The 18429-nt window shown below is 53.3% G+C and overlaps 9 protein-coding genes across 9 annotated transcripts; 5 read left to right on the top strand and 4 right to left on the bottom strand.

The window, feature by feature from the left end:
* Positions 1-93: 93 nt before the first annotated feature.
* BKA58DRAFT_441754 (major facilitator superfamily domain-containing protein) lies at positions 94-1790 on the top strand (the record flags this gene model as incomplete). The annotated part of the gene is made up of 4 exons (XM_046173844.1): positions 94-264; positions 315-637; positions 684-1126; positions 1174-1790. 4 exons carry the CDS (start codon positions 94-96, stop codon positions 1788-1790), a joined length of 1554 nt encoding a protein of 517 aa, XP_046023407.1.
* A 124-nt stretch (positions 1791-1914) lies between these two features.
* On the bottom strand, positions 1915-4425 carry BKA58DRAFT_211253 (fungal-specific transcription factor domain-containing protein). Its single transcript, XM_046166049.1, has 3 exons — positions 3582-4425; positions 2909-3522; positions 1915-2854 (listed from the first exon to the last, which is right to left on the bottom strand). Exons 1-3 carry the CDS (start codon positions 4294-4296, stop codon positions 2039-2041), a joined length of 2145 nt encoding a protein of 714 aa, XP_046023406.1. The 5' UTR covers positions 4297-4425; the 3' UTR covers positions 1915-2038.
* Positions 4426-5710, top strand: BKA58DRAFT_460583 (GCY protein; the record flags this gene model as incomplete). The annotated part of the gene is made up of 2 exons (XM_046174768.1): positions 4426-5016; positions 5071-5710. Exons 1-2 carry the CDS (start codon positions 4682-4684, stop codon positions 5708-5710), a joined length of 975 nt encoding a protein of 324 aa, XP_046023405.1. The 5' UTR covers positions 4426-4681.
* Positions 5711-5759: 49 nt separating this feature from the next.
* On the bottom strand, positions 5760-7722 carry BKA58DRAFT_211223 (cytochrome P450). Its single transcript, XM_046166048.1, has 3 exons — positions 7393-7722; positions 5936-7347; positions 5760-5883 (listed from the first exon to the last, which is right to left on the bottom strand). The coding sequence occupies exons 1-3, from the start codon at positions 7580-7582 to the stop codon at positions 5809-5811; spliced, it is 1677 nt and encodes a 558-aa protein (XP_046023404.1). The 5' UTR covers positions 7583-7722; the 3' UTR covers positions 5760-5808.
* Positions 7723-7840: 118 nt separating this feature from the next.
* Positions 7841-8890, top strand: BKA58DRAFT_319048 (uncharacterized protein; the record flags this gene model as incomplete). The annotated part of the gene is made up of 1 exon (XM_046167702.1): positions 7841-8890. The coding sequence occupies one exon, from the start codon at positions 7841-7843 to the stop codon at positions 8888-8890; it is 1050 nt and encodes a 349-aa protein (XP_046023403.1).
* A 171-nt stretch (positions 8891-9061) lies between these two features.
* On the top strand, positions 9062-10588 carry BKA58DRAFT_211156 (adenosine deaminase). Its single transcript, XM_046166047.1, has one exon. It carries the CDS (start codon positions 9212-9214, stop codon positions 10289-10291), a length of 1080 nt encoding a protein of 359 aa, XP_046023402.1. The 5' UTR covers positions 9062-9211; the 3' UTR covers positions 10292-10588.
* A 146-nt stretch (positions 10589-10734) lies between these two features.
* Positions 10735-11376, bottom strand: BKA58DRAFT_441748 (U2 small nuclear ribonucleoprotein B; the record flags this gene model as incomplete). The annotated part of the gene is made up of 3 exons (XM_046173843.1): positions 10735-10992; positions 11045-11258; positions 11309-11376. The coding sequence occupies 3 exons, from the start codon at positions 11374-11376 to the stop codon at positions 10735-10737; spliced, it is 540 nt and encodes a 179-aa protein (XP_046023401.1).
* A 154-nt stretch (positions 11377-11530) lies between these two features.
* BKA58DRAFT_211126 (kinase-like domain-containing protein) lies at positions 11531-13191 on the top strand. Its single transcript, XM_046166046.1, has one exon. It carries the CDS (start codon positions 11685-11687, stop codon positions 12933-12935), a length of 1251 nt encoding a protein of 416 aa, XP_046023400.1. The 5' UTR covers positions 11531-11684; the 3' UTR covers positions 12936-13191.
* Positions 13192-13699: 508 nt separating this feature from the next.
* On the bottom strand, positions 13700-17794 carry BKA58DRAFT_388547 (pyruvate carboxylase). The gene is made up of 4 exons (XM_046170667.1): positions 17566-17794; positions 17211-17504; positions 16448-17002; positions 13700-16395 (listed from the first exon to the last, which is right to left on the bottom strand). The coding sequence occupies exons 1-4, from the start codon at positions 17713-17715 to the stop codon at positions 13804-13806; spliced, it is 3591 nt and encodes a 1196-aa protein (XP_046023399.1). The 5' UTR covers positions 17716-17794; the 3' UTR covers positions 13700-13803.
* Between the last annotated feature and the right edge of the window lie 635 nt (positions 17795-18429).

Here is an 18429-nt window from a genome sequence, read left to right as displayed (position 1 = left end):
CATCCGACATGGCTGGCTATCATAGCATCCCGGGTTTCGCGTCAACCTGGTATACTTCGTTCCTCTTTGCCATTCATCGCAATGTCTCCGTCAATGGACAAGCACGAAATCCAATACATCGATGAAAAAGCAGACTCAATCGATTCGCCCAAGCCGCATCAGATCGTCAAGATCGACAACTTCCAAGTGCTGGGTCTGGCACCTGAAGATGCGGAATTTTACATCAACTACACGCAAGAGAAGAGAAAAAGAGTGATTCACAAGGTAAGCAACTGGCCCTACTGTACGCCATGTCACCCGCTAATCATTTGCAGGTCGACATCCGCTTGGTTCCGATGCTTGCAGTCCTTTATCTCATCTCCCACATCGATCGAGCGAACATCGGAAATGCGAAGATTGAGGGCATGGTCACAGATCTGGGTCTTGACGGGGTGCAATGGAACATCGTCTTATCGGTGTTCTTCGTGCCGTACATTCTTCTAGAAGTCCCATCGAACATTCTCTTGAAGAAGTTCAAGCGTCCATCCTACTACCTCGGCATACTCATCGTCTGCTGGGGTATTATCATGACCATGATGGGCGTGGTAAAAGGCTTCGTCGGCTTACTGATTACCAGAATTCTGCTCGGGGTGTTCGAGTAAGTTTGCGCCACAGCGCAACGTTTCTGCGCTAACGAAATACAGAGCTGGATTCTTCCCAGGCGCGATTTATCTCTGCTCTTACTGGTACATGCCAAAGGACCTCGCGACACGGATCTCTTACTTCTACTGTGCATCGGCATTATCTGGGGCGTTCAGTGGTCTGCTTGCTGCGGCCATCGCCAAGATGGATGGTGTTGGTGGCTACGAAGGCTGGAGATGGATATTCATTTTGGAGGGCATCGTCACCGTCGCCCTCGGTATCTCGTGCTTCTTCCTCTTGATCGATTCTCCTGCGTTGAGCGGACGATGGTTGAAACCTGACGAAATCCGCTTCCTCGAACTCCAACGATTCATTAAAGACGGTGGAAGATTCGGAGAGGAGCAAAAAGAGGGCTTCAAGTGGAGCGACTTGAAAGCCGTGCTATGCAACTGGCGCCTGCACATGCAAGCATACATCCTGCTTTGCATATCGGCATGCTCATACGGTATGTGTGACTCGCAACAGTAACAGACACTAGCTAACTGTATTCAGGGACAAAGTTCACCTTGCCTACCATCACAAAGAGTATGGGTTTCAACAACACTAACGCCCAGCTGATGACGGTCCCACCGTACGTGGCTGGTGCTTTGAGCTCCATCTTCTTTGCGAAGCTCTCGGACAGGTTTTACTGGCGTTTGCCGTTCGTTGCCATCCCTCTCTCCTTCATCTTCATCGGGTACGCCGTAGTCATCTCATTCGATGGCGATCTAGGTGGCAACATCGGCCCAGCATTCTTTGCTATCATCCTGACGTGTATGGGCATCTACCCCATTCAGCCGGCCGGAAGCAGTTGGGCAGCCAACAACCTTGCTCCATCATCTCGTCGTGCTATCGGCGTTGCCTTCAACATCTGCGTCGGTAACATCGGTGGCGTCATCGGCAGTTACATGTACCTGGAGAGCGAGAAGCCCAAGTACTACACTGGCTTCGGACTGTCACTCGCGTTCGGCGCGACCGGCTTTATTGTCGCATTTCTCCTGGAGCTCTCATACAAGTGGGGCAATACGAAGAAGGCGAGGCTTAGCGAAGACGAGATTCGGGCGAAGTACACGGATGAGGAGCTCTTGAACATGGGCGACAAGTCGCCGTTATTCCGGTACACTCTGTAAAGCGAGCGTAATGGCTTTAGTTGCCAACGTTTCATATCGACGGAAGTCTTAGAATCGAGTTCTTTGTCGGGAAGGAGCTTTGTCGCGAGCTCAGTGACCACGGGTACTCTGGGGTCAACTCAATATTAAAATGTACCCTGAAGGTATACACATCTTCTGCTTGACCACTATGATGGCCTTAGGTGTATTGTATACGCCGATGTGAATTTTCCGTCTCGCGTCCGTGACCTCCAGGAATACAAAAGCTATCATGATGCATTGTTCATCCAGGCCGATATATCGTCTACTTCGGGAAAAGGGCAAAAAGCAGAGGCATCGAGGTCAAGCCAGTCGGTCGTCTGCCAGTCATCGAGAAAGTTCTGCAACCCTGGTGTCGTCATATCCATTGGGCTACCAAAGAGTGGCTGCCAGTTTTGCAGATCCGGTTCCTGTATTACATCTCCATCCAAAGGCGGTGGGACTCCGCCATTGGCCGTAGCTGATGATGCTAGTACTTGCTCCCGGTGTGGTATTGCTGTTTTTCTCTTTGCTTCTGTGCGGAGTTCCTGCAAGATGATGCTGTATCGTCGGGAGGGGGAGTTCGACGCTGTTGCCTGGGCGAGATGTTGTAAACAGCTCTCGGCTTGATCTAGAATACCGCGAGGATCCTCAGCTGAGGCTGTGTTGTGAGTACTCTGTTGAATAGCCCACACATAGACCACAACCAAAGCACAGAAACAGACGTAGTGAGTCCACCAAAACGCATGGAACAACCGGCCCTCTCGCGCCATACGATCAACTGCTTCCAACACTGATCTTGCCGCTGCAATGCACTCTGTGAGACTGTCTTGGGCAAGACTAGTCATCTCTACATTGCTACGCCTGGCATTCTTGAGGAGAAACGGGCGATGGGCTAAAATCACAGCATGACAGTAAGACAGTCTGAGTGCGGTTGCCTGTCGTCGGAACGTAGGAATGAGACTGCTAGGGTTGACGGCGCCAAGGAAGGGTGGTAGCGATGCTTTCCACTGGCGTAACTCCGCTCCAAGGCGATGAGAGGCTGCAAGTCGGACCTGATCAGGCACCTGAAAATGGATTGCTTAGTAGATTGACCTGGAGGGAGGGGTATACCAACGTACCGGTTTGATCGAATAGACCTCCCGAGAAATCTTTTCGGCGATTTGTGCTAGCCGCGCATGATACACGAGCGATTCTATGTGACAGTCGTCTGTGTTTGTAGTGTTGGGGCCAGTGCTGGTCATGTCTTCGTCATTGACAGCGTCGGGGAAATCTTGGTCGATGTCTTCGTCGTGGTAGTGGCGGGGTCGCCCGAATATGACACCGAGATATTTGTCCAATGTATAAGCCACCCAAAATGTGCGCTTTCTACACTGTTCACCTATGTAATCGCGTTTGGTGGAGTTTGGTTGACGTTTGCGGTCGTCTCGCCGATGTAAACCCAACGCTGAAATAATCTGTAGGGCATGGCCAAACGTATACCACGCTTGGTTGAAGCGACATGACATGAGAAGGTACAGGACCTGTATAAGCCTGCATTGAGCTGACTCCAGCTTTGGAATACCAGTCTCGGCTTGTGTAAGTCGAGACGCCTCAGTGAAGAGCATGTCGCTCAGTGACTGCGTGTCGGCTTGACTTGCTGGTGAAGTACCACTTTCGCCGCTCGCCTTTTCTTCATGAAACGAAGCAATGGCTAGTACAGACAAGACCACTGCAGTCTTAGCACGACCAATATCTATCAGGAGGGATATCATAAGTAAAACCCAAAGTGTCTTCAATCAGAGCGGTACATACCATGAAAGAGGGTTTGGTTGAGTTTTGCGTTCTCAGACACAGCTCCCAACCAACATTCAACAGTAGGTCTGTGTAACAGCCGGTATGTCGCAATACAAACATCAAAATATAGATGAAGAAGCTGGCGGCTACGGTCCAGCGATGGCATCTGCAGTTGACCTCTTTCTAGGAAGGGCTTATCACCAGCACTCATCAGTGGTTGGCGGTCTTCTGTGGAGCCCCACCCGTCCACAACTTGACTGCTTTCCTTGCTGGAGATGCGCCGCCATGCGCGATTCAAGAACGAGAGACCCGACGTTGAATCGGAGTATTGCCCAGCGATCTCAAGCCCAGGGGAAGCTCGCGAAGGAGGTTCCGTCTCTTCCCCGACGCGATGCATATGGTTGCTGCCTACAGCCATACTTGGTGCGACACTGAGTATAGCATGAGTATAGCCTGGAGCAGTCGCAGTGCGCTGAGGGCTAGCAACGGCGGGACCAGAAGGGCGCGGGGAGACTACCTTGCCTCTCAGGTAGATGGCTTCGTACTGGCATGTCAGACCCCGGCGAATACAGCTCTCGCACGGCTGGTCGCCGGAACACTTTGACTTCCTCGCCTTGCACACATCGCAGGCTCTCGTGACTTTCACCAACCGTTGCCTCGTATTGTTAGTGCCTTGCGCGACGTCAAGGCTCCGCTTCTGTGGTACCGCCGTGTTGCTGGGTGTGTTTGACATGGTGGAGGCAGGAGGAGGCGTGCAGATTTCCGGGTGCCGCTTAATTTAGTTTTTTCCGCCAACCTCCCGAGGTCAGTCCCGAGGCACTCGACAGAACTTGGATGCCTTAGTCCAGCCACTGCACGAATTGGAGGCCATCACAGGATGTGGTGCCGCGCATCCCGCTGGGTTCTGTGCTTGCCCGGGTGTGGGGTCATCTGCTAATGCCTTCTCCGTCTCCGGTCCCGACTGTGTTCCGACGACCTCGCGCATCAGGCAGTCATGAAAAATACAGGATGGATGTATATATCATACAGATGGCTGTACGCTCTGTTGAAATGTCGCACATTACCTCCGCATCATACTGCATAATTCTGAGTCCGCCTCCCGTCACGCTACCGTAAACATGCCCCTTCCCACTCACTTCACCCTTAATACAGGCGCGCAAATACCGGCCGTGGGCTTCGGCACATGGCAAGCGAAACCGGGAGAAGTTGAGCGCGCCGTCGAGACAGCACTCAAAGCAGGCTATCGTCACATCGATTGCGCCGCCATCTACCGCAACGAAGCCGAGGTAGGTGATGGCATTAGGAGGAGCGGTATTCCTCGCTCCGAAATCTTCCTCACGGGCAAGCTCTGGAACACCAAGCATGCACCCGAAGATGTAGAGACAGCTCTCGATAAGTCGTTACAGGACCTTGGTGTCGAGTACCTGGACTTGTTCTTGATGCATTGGCCTGTGTATGTTCAACCCTTGTCTCGCGCCACGTATACAGTATACTAATATGAACACAGTGCCTTCAACGGTGCCACAGGGAAGTGGTTCCCACTGCGCGACAGTGGCATCTTTGACCTTGCCGACATCGACCCTGCGACAACCTACAAGGCCATGGAGAAGCTGCTCGACACTGGCAAGGTACGCGCTATCGGCGTATCCAACTTCACCGTCAATCGCCTTAATGATCTTCTTTCCAAGACCGGTGTTGTGCCGGCGGTAAACCAGATCGAAGCACACCCATACCTTCAACAGCCTGCCTTATTCGAGTTCTGCAAGAGCAAAGGCATTCTCATCGAAGCATATTCACCTCTCGGAAACAACCAGACGGGCGAGCCACGCACAGTCGACGACGAACTTGTGGGCATCGTGGGGCAAAGACTGGGCATGGATGGCGGCCAGCTACTTGCGAGTTGGGGCATTCAGCGCGGCACTGTGGTGCTGCCCAAAAGTGTTACACCCAGCAGGATCAAGAGCAACATGCAAGTCAAAGAGCTACCGAAAGATGCCTTCGATGAGCTGAGCGGGCTGGAGAGACACAAGCGTTTCAACGTGCAGTCGCGATGGGGGTTCGATATATTTGAAGAACTAGGCGAAGAGGAGGTACGAAAAATCGCAGAAGATTGCGCGGAGGAGAATAAGACGAAGTTTACAGTCTAGATAGCTAGACTCATGTACTCTCCTCAGGCTGTAAAATCCGATACCATCACAAAGTTCCAAAAACAGAGCTACGAGAAAATAGGATCATAAATCGTGGCTTACTCTTTCCCAGAGTCGCGGAACTTGATACGCATGACGGTCTTATCAATGGGCCGCGAGGTGATGGACATCGTCTGTTGACAAGTTAGTCCCATGCTCTTTGTGATTAACGACAACACAGCTTACGTTGATCAACTCGGACTTTGTTTTGTATTTGCCCATCTGGTCCATGATAGGCTGACCGGCTTCGTCTGTCTCAACTTCTCCAAGCCCAACCTTGACGAAGTCATAACGTCTCATAACACATGCAAGAATGACTCGAGCTTCCATGTTGGCAAGTTCCTGGCCAATACAATTGCGGGGTCCTCGCTCAAAAGCTCTCCATGCGCTGATAGGAATCTTGCTCTCGCCAGTGGTCGATCCGTCGACCTCAGTAGAAGCGCTGCTTGTATCAGAGTCGCCAACCCATCGCTCGGGGACGAACTCGTTTGCTGTCTCTCCGTAGACTTTGGGGTCTCGCTGGATGAGATGATGGCAGATGTATATGACGCAATTGTCGATAAGCACATCCTCTCCGTCCGAAGTACGTAGTTTGAAGTTGTTGTGAGACATTCGGGCGGAGGCTGCTGGAGGCCACAGTCGCAAAGCCTCTTTGATGCATGCAGAGGTGTATTTGAGCGCTTTCATGGTCTCATCTGGCCGCTTGAGGAACACATCGTGTGGTTCTGCGTCACCGAAAACGGCATCGTGCTCCGCGCGGATCTTCGCGAGGCAATCCGGGTGTATTGAGAGGGCGTAGAACAACCTCTGTAGGAGGATAGAGGTCGTATCATGACCTGCAAAAAGAAAAGATTTGACTTGATCCGCAGTACTTTGCAGGGTATAAGGAGTCAGTTCATCGGTGCCTTCCAGCGCTAGGGCGAGTACTGATCGGTCTTTCTTCTCTTTCGTGACCGAATGTCGCGCTGCCTTGATGTCTGCAAACTTCTCTACAACACACGCTTTTACGGCTGAGTCTAGTCGTCGGCTGTAGATGTATTTTTTGGCGCGCATTACTGGGTTCAACCAGGATGCCATAAGACCGTTGTCGCCGGTGTACACATGCTTCAGCGTGCGGAAGTTTCGGACGATGGGATGGACATGTTCGCTGTCGCCCTGGGCCTTGCAATCAATATTAGTAACCAAGCCACCGATGATATCAAACGTGACATCGGTGCAATAGCCGTCCATCTCGGCCGCGGCACCGGAGGTTGCCAACGCGTCCAGCTTTTTCATAAACGTTTGCGTTTTGTCAACCATAACAGGAAGCAACGAAAGCAAATGCTGCGGCGCGAAGCCTGGGTTGAACGTCTTTCGAAGCCCTCTCCAGGATTCGCCATTCTCGCTGATCAGGGAATACCTCCCAATCAGGTCCCCCATGCCTCCTTGAACAGTCGGAGATTTGGTGACGCTGTACTGCTGCGTCTTGCTGGCTCTGGAGACCTGCTCCGCCATCGCATGGGACGCAATGAGAATAAGTGGAAGTTGTACAGGCCTCGTATCGAAAAACATGTATTCTGGGCTGCCTTGAGCCTTCCATATGTTTTCAAACACATAGTCTGGCTGCTATCAGTGCTGGCCACTCAGAGGGATGTGGATCCTACCTGGATGAACGGTACTACTCATGTTCTTGTACTCCGCCGCGATATGGCCGAGATGTCCAAAGAGAAAACTCGATGGCAGTTTACTGGGGATGTGCCCGAACCTCTTGAAGCGCCATTGGCTTATTTGAAGATACAGAAGCCACACGACAGCAGGTAACAGCGCTAGTACGGCGTATGAGGGATACGACATGACTGAATGAAGCAAAGTTCCATGTACAGCCACCGAAAAGAGACGGTTGGTCCGTTGTAGTAAGCTGGTATGCTTTATTTTGTGCGGTGTGAGGTCGTGCTCGGGCCCTCGGCGTTAGATGAGAAATCCATGAATCGATGATGTAGACAGGGTCCGGACGAAACATGCAGCGAAATCGCCGTGCCAGAAACTACGCGCAGTATATAAAGACACGGAGACCGCTGTTACGTATGGATGATACGCACAGCGAATCCTACCATGGCTGTCTTTGAAGCCATACCACAGCCATCCCAGGCGCGTCTAGACGCCTCGCTCACCGACGCGCCGCTGGACACGGAGAAGCTCGTGTCGCAACAGTCTGCAACACCCCAAGAGAAGGCGAAGACGGTGCTGTACCTGGCATATGGCTCGAACCTATGCAATGAAACCTTCCGAGGCGTGCGCGGTATCCGTCCGCTTTCACAGGTTAACGTACTTGTTCCCTCGCTGAGGTTGACCTTCGATCTCCCTGGCATCCCCTACAAGGAGCCCTGCTTCGCCAACACAGCGCTGCGGGTGCCGGACGCGCAAGACTACCACAAGGACCGATGGCACAAGGGCTTGGTGGGCGTTGTATACGAGGTGACGCTGTCCGACTATGCGCACATCATTGCGACGGAAGGTGGAGGCAGCGCCTACGACGATATCTTGGTTGACTGCTACGTGCTACCGCCCTCCGACACAGTCCCCTCCACGCCCGATTCGAAGCCCTTCAAAGCGCACACACTCTTCGCCCCCATCGTCGACAGCGAGAATAGAGTACGAACCACCGACCGCGTAAAGCGCCCCGACCCAAGCTACGCGCAGCCCTCGGCACGATACCTCAAGCTCATAACCGATGGCGCCGCGGAATGCAATCTTCCAAACGAATATCAGGAATACCTACACAACATACGCACATACACCATCACGACCAGGAAGCAGGAAATGGGAAAGGCTATCTTCTTGGGTATTTGGATGCCCTTTATCATGTTCATCTTTGCTATGGGAAGGAAGCTGCAAGATAAAAAGGGACGGTCGCCTTGGTGGCTAGCGAAACTCAGTGCCATGGTCTTTGCGGGCATGTGGGTCAGCTATGATAGCGTTTTCAAGGGAACATTCGGTGATGGAGAACGGACGATAGGCGACTCTACATTGCCGATAAGCAATCCTAGAAGTAGGAGGACTTCTTCTACTCGACAAGATGCAGAGAGCGAGGGTCTGCTGGAGGAGTTTGTGGAGACCATGTACGAGCCGCGAGCAACTGGGCAAAAACGCGAGCTTCGATAAGATATTACCGCCTAGACTAGCATTTGGAAGCGATGGACAATGCACCCATGCGGCATGAACATTTCAAGTACGATTTTCATGCGCCAGCACAACGTGTTCGCATGGAGCGCATCTGCTTTGCAAGCCCAGTTTGGTATCCACCCTCTAGTTAGAGGTTCTCCATCATCCCAGCAGAAACCGGCGAACACCGATAATTTCCGTCCACCTCCGATAGAACTAGTCATACAAAACAGAATCTTTACAAAGGACTGAAAACCATTTTGTTTTAACAATCCATCCAACACACCTGTTTCCCAAAGTTCCCTATACGAGCAATACAAAATGTGCAAACCAGCCACCCACGACTTCCTCGCGGACCTACCAAAATGCGAACACCACCTCCACCTCGAAGGCTGCCTCAGCCCAAACCTTCTCTTCACTCTGGCCTCTAAAAACAACATCACCCTGCCATCACCATCTGAGGATGTCGCTTACACGTCGCCCGCAACACTCACAGAACGGTATTCGCATTTCACAAACCTGAATGATTTCCTTGCGTACTACTACCGCGGCATCGCAGTCGTAGTGCATGAAGAGGACTTTGAGATGCTAGCTTGGGAGTACTTCACAACAGCAGCTAGAGACGGTGTCCGCCATGCAGAAGTTTTCTTTGATCCACAGAGTCATACGGAGCGAGGTATTGCGTTTGATGTCGTGGTACGTGGTTTCAACGCTGCAAGAAAACGGGCGGAGAAAGAGCTGGGAATAACGAGTTGTCTGATTATGTGCTTCTTAAGGCACTTGCCTGTTAGTTCAGCTGCGGAGACTATGGCAGCGGCTGTTAAGGGTGGGCACTTTGATCTTGAGAGTGGAGATGATCAGGGGCGCGCTATTACTGGTCTTGGGTTGGACTCGTCAGAAGTTGGGTTTCGCCCGGAACTCTTTGTCGATATGTATCGCGAGGGTGAGAAGAGGGGGTTGAGGAGGACAGCGCATGCGGGTGAAGAGGGGGATCCGACGTACATCAGTGGTGCACTCGACGCACTACACGCTGAGCGCATCGATCACGGCATTCGTCTTACCGAAGATGCTGAACTGCTCCGTCGGGTAGTGAAAGAGGAGATACTCCTGACAGTTTGTCCGCTGAGCAATGTCTGCCTCCAAGCAGTGCAAAATGTCGGCCAAGTACCCATCAGGACATTCCTCGAGGCAGGGGTCAAGTTCAGTATCAACAGTGACGACCCAGCGTACTTTGGTGGATACATCCTAAACAACTATTGCGCGGTGCAAGAGGCTTTCAACTTAAGTATGGATGAATGGAGGACGATCGTTAGCAATTCTATCCACGGCAGCTGGATAGGGGAAAAGCGGAAGTCTGAGCTGCTGGGTCTGCTCGAGGCTTGCATGAGCAGATATGCTTAAGTGTACTCGTATAGGGGTCAGTGGATGGAGTAGCGTGGAGGTTGGAAGTGAGATTTTACAGACGCTAGTGTGCTAAGTGATAGGGTATTGAATACAGTCTAGCTCTTCTACGGTCTTTCAATTCGTGGTTAGACCTTCAGCGAAGAAGTTCTAGGTGCCCTATTATTCAATTCTAGATACTCAATAGTTCTGCGAAGGTAGTCTAGCTATACCATAAATATAGCTATTCAATTGAGCGCGCGACGATAATGACGTACACTAGTCGATCGTTGGAGAGAAACTGAGATCGGGTCTGTATCAAGTCAGTACCACTCCGAGAAAAGCTGTGGTGTCTTCCCATACGCATTTGTAAACAACACACATAGACGAGTCTTCTAAAGTGCCCTTTTGATTCTGTTCATTTCTCGTGGGTATCATATCCTTCCATACGCAGTCTTAACCATCTAGTCCGAGTCGTCGCTGACATCCATCTCCATCTCCGCGTCTGAGTTCTCATCCTCCTCTTCTTCCTCACGCCCTCTCTTCTGTCCCTTGGCGGCGTCTTGTGCATTGACCGGAACTGCTTTCTCGGGTGCGGTACCGAAGCCTGCGGGCTGTGCAGACGCTTGTTCGGGCTCGTCTTCGCGCTCCGGCTCGGGCATCTTGTAGGTGCCGTCTAGCTTCGCTACTGTATCGGACTTGGTCTTTGCGTATGCGACTTGCTGCCTAGTGTAAGCATAATTTCGTGCTTCGTAGAATCAGGAAAAGACGCACCATGTCTTTGCCGAAGAAAGTGAAGCCCTGTAGAGCGCGCATAGCCTGTGTTGAGGAATCGACGTCGCGGAAGACGACATGCGCCTGGCCTCGCATCTTCATGGTCTTGAGCGCGACAACATCAAGTATGACGCCATATGTCGCGAATAGCATGTACAGGTTCCGCTTGAGGTCTTCTTTTTGTAGCTTGTCGGGGAGGTTGCGCACGTATAATCTGTTTGATATCAGCATATACTCCGTGCACTGGGATGTAGATCAACTCACGTCCGGTTCGGGATACCCTCTTTGGAGACGGCGACAGTGCCTGGCGGTCCTCGCGCCGAAGTAGCCATGATGTGTGGAATGCGACTGCTGGGCGTCGGTGGTGAGGGCAAGCTCCCCGCAGAAAAGCGCGGCCAAGCCAAAATGTTCGGGGACGTGCATCGTCGCCGTCGCGGTCCCTGGAACGCGAACGTTCGCGCAGTCGCGAACCACGAAGCCACTACCTTCACCGTCTAGAAGAGGAGGAATGTGGAATGGACTTTGGGTCGCTCAACTCACGAGAGCTGTGGAGTAGCCACTGACGCCAGCATTTCGCCATCTTTCATCGACCAGCCTCGTCGCAACACCTCAATCACGCCGCTACACCCACGACTTCACCATGGCATCACCAGCTGTTCTAAGCCCACGGCCGAACCCGCCCGGCGCAGCCTTTCAAGATGGGGCCAAGGCTAGAACCCTCGCGCTCCCAAGCCACACAACCAAGCCCACGAAGTCACCAGCTGTACCATTCACAGCCCCAGCAGAAGACAGAGGCATGGATCTCGCCGAGCAGATGAACGACCGGGTGCGCAGCCAATTCGTCATGGGCCAGAAACTTGGAGAAGGTACCTATGCTGTGGTTTTTCAAGCCCACTACATCAACAACCCCAAGAAGCTCGTCGCCATCAAGAAGATCAAGCTCAACGCCGAGTACCCCAACGGAATCGCCCCGGACGCCCTCCGCGAAATGCAGTTTCTCTTCGAGATCGACCATCCCAACGTAATAAAACTACACGATGTCTTCTCCAGCAAGGACCAGAATCTGTCCTTCGTACTCGAACATCTGCCCCTGGGAGATCTGGAGGCGCTCTGGAAGAACAAGGAAATCACATACACAAAGGCGGATATCAAGTCTTGGATGAACATGCTGTGTCAGGGAATCTGGTTCTGCCACGAGAACTTTGTCCTACATCGCGATATCAAGGGCAGTAACGCCCTGATCGCCGCCGACGGAACAGTCAAGCTTGCCGATTTCGGTCTTGCGCGGAGTTTCGCGGATCCAGGAACAAAGATGACCACCATGGTCATTACACGCATGTACCGTCCGCTGGAGTTGCTGTACGGCTGCTCGCACTACGGTGGCACGGCTGACATGTGGAGTATCGGAGTTCTGATGGCAGAACTCTGTATCCGCAACTGGTTTCTCTACTCCGACACCGACATCCAACAAGTCGCCACCATCTGCGAGAAGTTTGGAACGCCGACCGAGGAAACCTGGCCAGGCGTGTCTTCTCTCCCGTACTACGTTGCGCCTGAGAAGCAAACCGGTCCGCAGGGTTCTACAGCCTTCAGACAAACGCGTCCCCGCGTGTGGTGGAAACAACAGTTCCCTGCACTGGGAGACGACGGCTGCGACTTCATCAAGGGTTTACTGACCCTGGACCCGACAAAGAGGTACACGGCTCGCAAAGCGCTAGAGGACAAGTGGTGGACCAACGCACCCCGGCCCACGAAGAAAGAAAACCTGCCCAAAGAAGGCGGTGGGGCAAAAGCTATGGGAGAGGATCTGAAGCGGAGAGGCGGAGAGATGCCTACCAATGGTCGCGCCGACAAGGTAGCTCGGAAGCTTGATTTTGGCTCCATGGGGTAGATCACACTATCCAAGGAAAAGCTTAAACACCCTGAGGCCTACGTTGACGCTAGATCTTCTCGATTGCTTGTTTTTGTCCTAGTGTAGGCTGCAGGCCTGTTCAGTTTCTTCCTTGTAGCTTGTAGGAGGTGTGGCTGCGTTCCGGCTTCTCCCGATCAAGTGGTTCGATCGAGTGGATCCCTTGGATCTGACATGGGCGTTTGGGCGTGGGCGTTTGGAGCTCGGTTCAAGGGAACCTGCATACGGGTAAGGCTTTCCGTTTAGACTAGGCTAGCTATGCTGCATTTCTTGGAGTCTGGGGTTGGGTGCTGGAAGCTTTTTTTTTTTCGGTGTATCAACTACCGAAGGTTATCATACACATGCAATACTTTACATGTTCATCCCATGTATACTTCCAGGGCTGTGATTATTAATTACTAAATTGCTGCAAAGGTGACCCTCAAGGAGTATACTCTCGCTCAAGAGGCCTTTCTTCACTATGTTATAACCTAGTCTGGTGGCTACGCTATGGCATGCCTTGTAAATCTGCCGGGACAAAACCCACTGGATACCTCCTAGGCCTATTATTTCCTAAACGTATATCGAGTAGTAACGCAATGCATGCGTCTGCGCAGACTGGAAACTGGGGGCGTAGGACAAGAGAAAATTCTTTTGGATATTGTACAGCACGATCGATATCCGTGTAGAAGCTATACAAAGCTTCAAAAGTCGTGTAGTTCAATGTCCATAGCACGATCAAAAGGAGCAGACGGGTAAATGTGAAGTTGAAATGGCATCCCAGCGCCGTCATTGTTCGTTACTATCTAATCATTTCCATTCTTGGATTTCATAACTCTCATAAACAACGCAAACTACCCAAGCGATATGCTCACTTGACGAGCTTGCAGACCAAGTCGCCAGAGTCAACCGAGTCACCCTCACGTACAGACAGGCCGCTGACCTTTCCAGAGTGTGGTGCGGAGATGACCATCTCCATCTTCATGGCGCTGAGAATAGCAACTGGGTCACCCTTCTTGACCTCACTGCCATCGTGGACACGAACCTCAACCAAGACACCGGACATGGGTGATCCGACTTGGCTGCTGTCTGTGGGGTCGGCCTTGGGTCGCGAGACGTTCTCGATAGCTGCGTGTTGGTCCTCCACGGTGACGGTACGGGTCTCACCGTTCATCTCGTAGAAGACTTCACGCAGACCGGTCTGCTCGGATAGAGGACCGATGGCGAGAAGCTTGAGGATGAGAACCTTACCCTTCTCAAGTTCGACGTGGAACTCCTCGCCGATCTCGGGGCGCGACAAGAAGTAACGAGTGGGCAGGACGGAGAGATCTCCGTACTTGGTTGTCCACTTCTTGTAGTCCTCAAAGACCTTGGGGTACATGATGTACGATGCAACATCACACTCTGTGGCGTCACCCCACTTAGCCTTGAGGTCAGCCTTGATCTTGGGGATATCAACGGGCTCAAGGTAGAGACCAGGGCGCTTGTCCATCTTCCTTCGCTCACGGAGAGCTTGCGAGCGGAGGGGCTCAGGGAAACCGCCGTATGGCTGACCCATGAGTCCCTCGAAGAACTCCAGGACAGAGGATGGGAAGTCGAGTTGGTCAGCCTTGGCTAGGACGTCGTCGTAGGAAAGCTTGTTGGAGACCATGAATTGAGCCAAGTCACCAACGACCTTGGAAGTGGGAGTGACCTTGACAATGTCGCCGAGCAAGTCGTTGGCCTGCTCGTACGCCTTCTTGGTCTGAGCCCATTGCTCACCAAGACCTTGCTGCGACGCCTGGAAGATCAAGTTGGTAAGCTGACCTCCGGGAATCTCGTGCTCGTAGACTTCAGGGTCGGGTCCGGTAAGACCGGCCTCGAAGGGTGAGTAGAGGAGACGGAGCTGGGCCCAGTATGCGTCCAAGTTACGGATCATGTGTGCGTCCAGACCAGCGTCGAAGTCGGTGCCCTCGAGAGATGAAAGGATGGCACCCATGCTAGGCTGAGAAGTCATACCGGACATGCTGTCGATAGCGGCATCAACAGCGTCCGCACCAGCCTCAGCGCAGGCAACCATAGATGCAACACCGGTTCCAGCAGAGTCGTGAGTGTGCACGTGGATGGGCAGATCGGGGTACTTCTCGCGGATGGTACCAATCAAAAGACGGGCGGCACGGGGCTTGAGTACACCAGCCATGTCCTTGATACCGAGGATATGCGCTCCCATCTTGACGATCTTGTCGACAACATCCAAGTAGTACTCTAGGTTGTACTTCTTCTTGGGGTTGAGCATGTCACCACTGTAGCACACGGTACCCTCAGCAACACCACCAGCCTTGAGGACGGCCTTGACACCAACCTCAAGCTGCTCAACGTCGTTCAGCGCATCGAAGACACGGAAGATATCGACACCGTTCTTCTTGGCCTGCTCACAGAAGTGGAAGATGGCGTTGTCGGGCAACGAGGAGTACGCAACACCGTTAGCGCCACGGAGGAGCATCTGGAATGGAATGTTGGGTACGAGCTTGCGCATCTTCCTAAGGCGCTCCCAGGGGTCTTCGTAGAGGAAACGCATGGCGACATCGAAAGTAGCACCACCCCAGCACTCGAGAGCCCATGCGTTGGAGAAGGCATGGCTGGTCTCCTTGGCGATGTTGAGCAAGTCAACAGTTCGGACACGAGTGGCAAGAAGCGACTGATGAGCATCGCGCCATGTGGTGTCCATGATCAAGCAACCCTTATTGGCGCGAACAGCCTTGGCGAATCCCTCGGGACCGTCCTTAAGAATGACGTTCCTCCATCCCTCGGTGCAAGGCGCGGAAGTGTCGACCTTCTTGCCGTTGTTGTCGTGGATGGCCGGGATAGGGATGACGCCCTTGAACTTGGGCTCACCGATCTGGCCCTTGATCTGACTGCCGTTGACAGCGAGGTCACCAAGGTATGCGAGGAGCTTCTGGGCACGGTTCTGAGAGCCGATTAAGTCGAAGAGGGCAGGAGTGTCGTCGATGAAGGTTGTCCAGCATTGACCGTCGACGAAGGTGGGATGTGTGAGGAGCTTGATCAAGAAGGGAATGTTGGTCTTGACGCCACGGATACGGAACTCTACTAGAGCACGCAGCATCTTTCGGCGGACGATCTCGTATGTGGAACCGCGGCAAGAGCACTTGACCAACATAGAGTCGTAGTGAGGAGTGATGATGGCTCCGGCAAAACCGTTACCACCATCGAGACGGACTCCGTTGCCACCAGCAGAGCGGTAGACCTCGATCTTTCCAGTATCGGGTGCAAAGCTCTGGGCGGGGTCTTCTGTGGTGATTCGGCATTGGAAGGCAAAGCCTCGTGTGGAGATGTGGTCTTGAGTCAGGCCAAGCTGTTCAAGAGATGCACCTGCTGCGATTTGAATCTGTGCCGCAACAATGTCGATACCGGTGACCTCCTCGGTGATGGTGTGCTCGACCTGGATACGGGGGTTGATTTCTATAGGGATATTAGTCAATTGATCCTGCAAATATGCGTCGTTTGGACTTAGCTATGAAGTAGTAGCGGTTTTGCTGGTCAACCAAGAACTCAGCGGTTCCGGCGTTCCTGTACTTTACGCTCTGTGCGAGCCTGACAGCGTCGGCAAGGATAGCATCACGAGTCTCAACTGGGAGGTCCTTGGCGGGAGCAATCTCAACGACCTTCTGGTGACGACGCTGGACACTGCAGTCACGCTCGTAGAGATGGACGACGTTGCCCTGGTTGTCACCGAGGAGCTGGACTTCAATGTGCTTGGGCTTATCGAGGAAGCGCTCGACGAAGACGGTTCCGTTACCGAAAGCCGACTTGGCCTCTGAAGTGGCGCGCTCGAACGAGTCCTTGAGCGTCTCTTGCTCGCGTACTACACGCATACCACGGCCACCACCGCCGAAAGCGGCCTTGATGATGATGGGAAAGCCATACTCGTCAGTAAAGGCCTTGACATCCTCAAACTTCTCAACGGGTCCTGGGGTTCCTGGCACAACGGGGACGTTGCACTTGACGGCGAGTTTTCGCGCCGAGACCTTGTCGCCGAGCGCGTCGATGGTGTCGGGAGAGGGGCCAACGAACTAGAATCAGAAGTAAGCATGAGTCGCATATTGCATGGGTAAGAAAAAAAGGCCATGGCCGCTGCGATGATCGGCGCCGGGCTGCTTGGGGATCGGCCCCGCCAATGCCTCATCTCGCGCGGGAGCGATAGGCTCAGCAGCGGCTGATAGGCAGCTGCGACCCCTCCACGCAGTTCCGTCATAGCGTAAACAAAACGGTAAAACTCACAATGAGGCCAGCCTTCTCGACGTTGCGCGCGAACTCTGCATTCTCCGATAAGAAGCCGTAGCCCGGGTGAATCATGTTCACGTTGTGCTCGACCGCGATCTTGATGATCTCATCGCCCGCCAGGTAAGCTCCGACAGGCGTGTACTGGCCGCGGGCGCCAATCTCGTAGGCCTCGTCGGCCTTTTGCCTGTGCATGCTGAGGCGGTCCTCATGACTGTAGACGGCCACGGTGTGCAGCGACAGCTCGTGCGCTGTTCGGAAGATACGGATGGGGATTTCTCCTCGGTTGGCAACTGGCAGAGCTGTTAGAGCGCCGAAGAGCTATGAGTGAGCCATTGTGCTCCGCCAACGTACCCAGCAGCTTCTTCAGCTGCATAATAGAGCTGCTCGCACGCAGCTTGTGGTGGACCGAGTTCCTGTGGGGGTGGTGCTCGCCATGGTCCTCGTCGAAGTCGTTCTCGTCAATGGCCGACGAGGCGTTCTGGTCAACTGCAAGCGTCGTCATGCTGGATGACGGCTGTGTGTGTTGGGTAAGGGAGGGGGTAGAGGTAGTGAGAGAGGAGGAGGAGGAGGAGGAGAGGGGGAGGTCTGAAAGGCGCAGAAGAGGGCAGATACAGCGCTAATTTATTATGGTACCGACTATCGGATATCCAGGGTCTGCTACTTGCTACGACTCACTCGCTCAAAGCTGCAGAGCGCGAGTTTAATCCCAAAACAGATCCACACAGCCAAGCCAGATGGAAACACGCTGCAGAGACCCCGTCGGCCACCTGAAAAGCAACCAAGCTATCCATGGATAGCTGCATGCCACCACCTGGCCAGAGCTTCCTGGCGCGGGGAGATAATGGAGGGGCACTGACAAGGTTCGCCGACGGAACCACCCCGTGTGCGACACGATTGAAATTGTCACCGTCGTCACAGGCTCTGCCCCACCGCGGACCAGAATCGTAAACATGTACAAAACCTTTTTGCTCTACATATCCCACGCCGCCTAGGCACGTGGGGCGCCTAGCCAAAGCCACACGCACCTCGTCCGGTGTCGTCGACGCTCAATGAAACCTTGACCGCTACCCACTCTGACCCCTCTGGTAAGCTATGCGCGAGCTTGCATCAACCCCAGCTGCCAAAGCGATGTCTACCACATCCGGAGAAAGCTCGGCATCGCGGAAAAAATGCTGTGCTTATCCAGCGCTTTCCTTCGGCGTAGGTTCCTCTACCG

This window comes from Alternaria rosae, assembly GCF_020736505.1.
Source record: "Alternaria rosae strain MPI-PUGE-AT-0040 chromosome Unknown BKA58scaffold_7, whole genome shotgun sequence".
In the NCBI taxonomy this organism is placed as follows: domain Eukaryota; kingdom Fungi; phylum Ascomycota; class Dothideomycetes; order Pleosporales; family Pleosporaceae; genus Alternaria; species Alternaria rosae.
This window is presented reverse-complemented; position numbering and strand designations above follow the sequence as displayed.

What these genes read in the sequence shown, in the direction of transcription:
- BKA58DRAFT_211223 (XM_046166048.1), bottom strand. Translation starts at nt 7,582, where the DNA reads ATGTCGTATCCCTCATACGCCGTACTAGCGCTGTTACCTGCTGTCGTG. An exon ending in GAGTAGTACCGTTCATCCAG is followed by an intron (nt 7,348 to 7,392) that starts GTAGGATCCACA and finishes GATAGCAGCCAG; the next exon opens with ACTATGTGTTTGAAAACATA. An exon ending in CAAAGTCCGAGTTGATCAAC is followed by an intron (nt 5,884 to 5,935) that starts GTAAGCTGTGTT and finishes ACTTGTCAACAG; the next exon opens with ACGATGTCCATCACCTCGCG.
- BKA58DRAFT_211156 (XM_046166047.1), top strand. Translation starts at nt 9,212, where the DNA reads ATGTGCAAACCAGCCACCCACGACTTCCTCGCGGACCTACCAAAATGC.
- BKA58DRAFT_388547 (XM_046170667.1), bottom strand. Translation starts at nt 17,715, where the DNA reads ATGACGACGCTTGCAGTTGACCAGAACGCCTCGTCGGCCATTGACGAG. An exon ending in TGCAGCTGAAGAAGCTGCTG is followed by an intron (nt 17,505 to 17,565) that starts GGTACGTTGGCG and finishes ACAGCTCTGCCA; the next exon opens with GTTGCCAACCGAGGAGAAAT. An exon ending in TCGAGAAGGCTGGCCTCATT is followed by an intron (nt 17,003 to 17,210) that starts GTGAGTTTTACC and finishes TTCTGATTCTAG; the next exon opens with TTCGTTGGCCCCTCTCCCGA.
- BKA58DRAFT_211253 (XM_046166049.1), bottom strand. Translation starts at nt 4,296, where the DNA reads ATGTCAAACACACCCAGCAACACGGCGGTACCACAGAAGCGGAGCCTT. An exon ending in CAACCAAACCCTCTTTCATG is followed by an intron (nt 3,523 to 3,581) that starts GTATGTACCGCT and finishes CCCTCCTGATAG; the next exon opens with ATATTGGTCGTGCTAAGACT. An exon ending in AGGTCTATTCGATCAAACCG is followed by an intron (nt 2,855 to 2,908) that starts GTACGTTGGTAT and finishes ATCCATTTTCAG; the next exon opens with GTGCCTGATCAGGTCCGACT.
- BKA58DRAFT_211126 (XM_046166046.1), top strand. Translation starts at nt 11,685, where the DNA reads ATGGCATCACCAGCTGTTCTAAGCCCACGGCCGAACCCGCCCGGCGCA.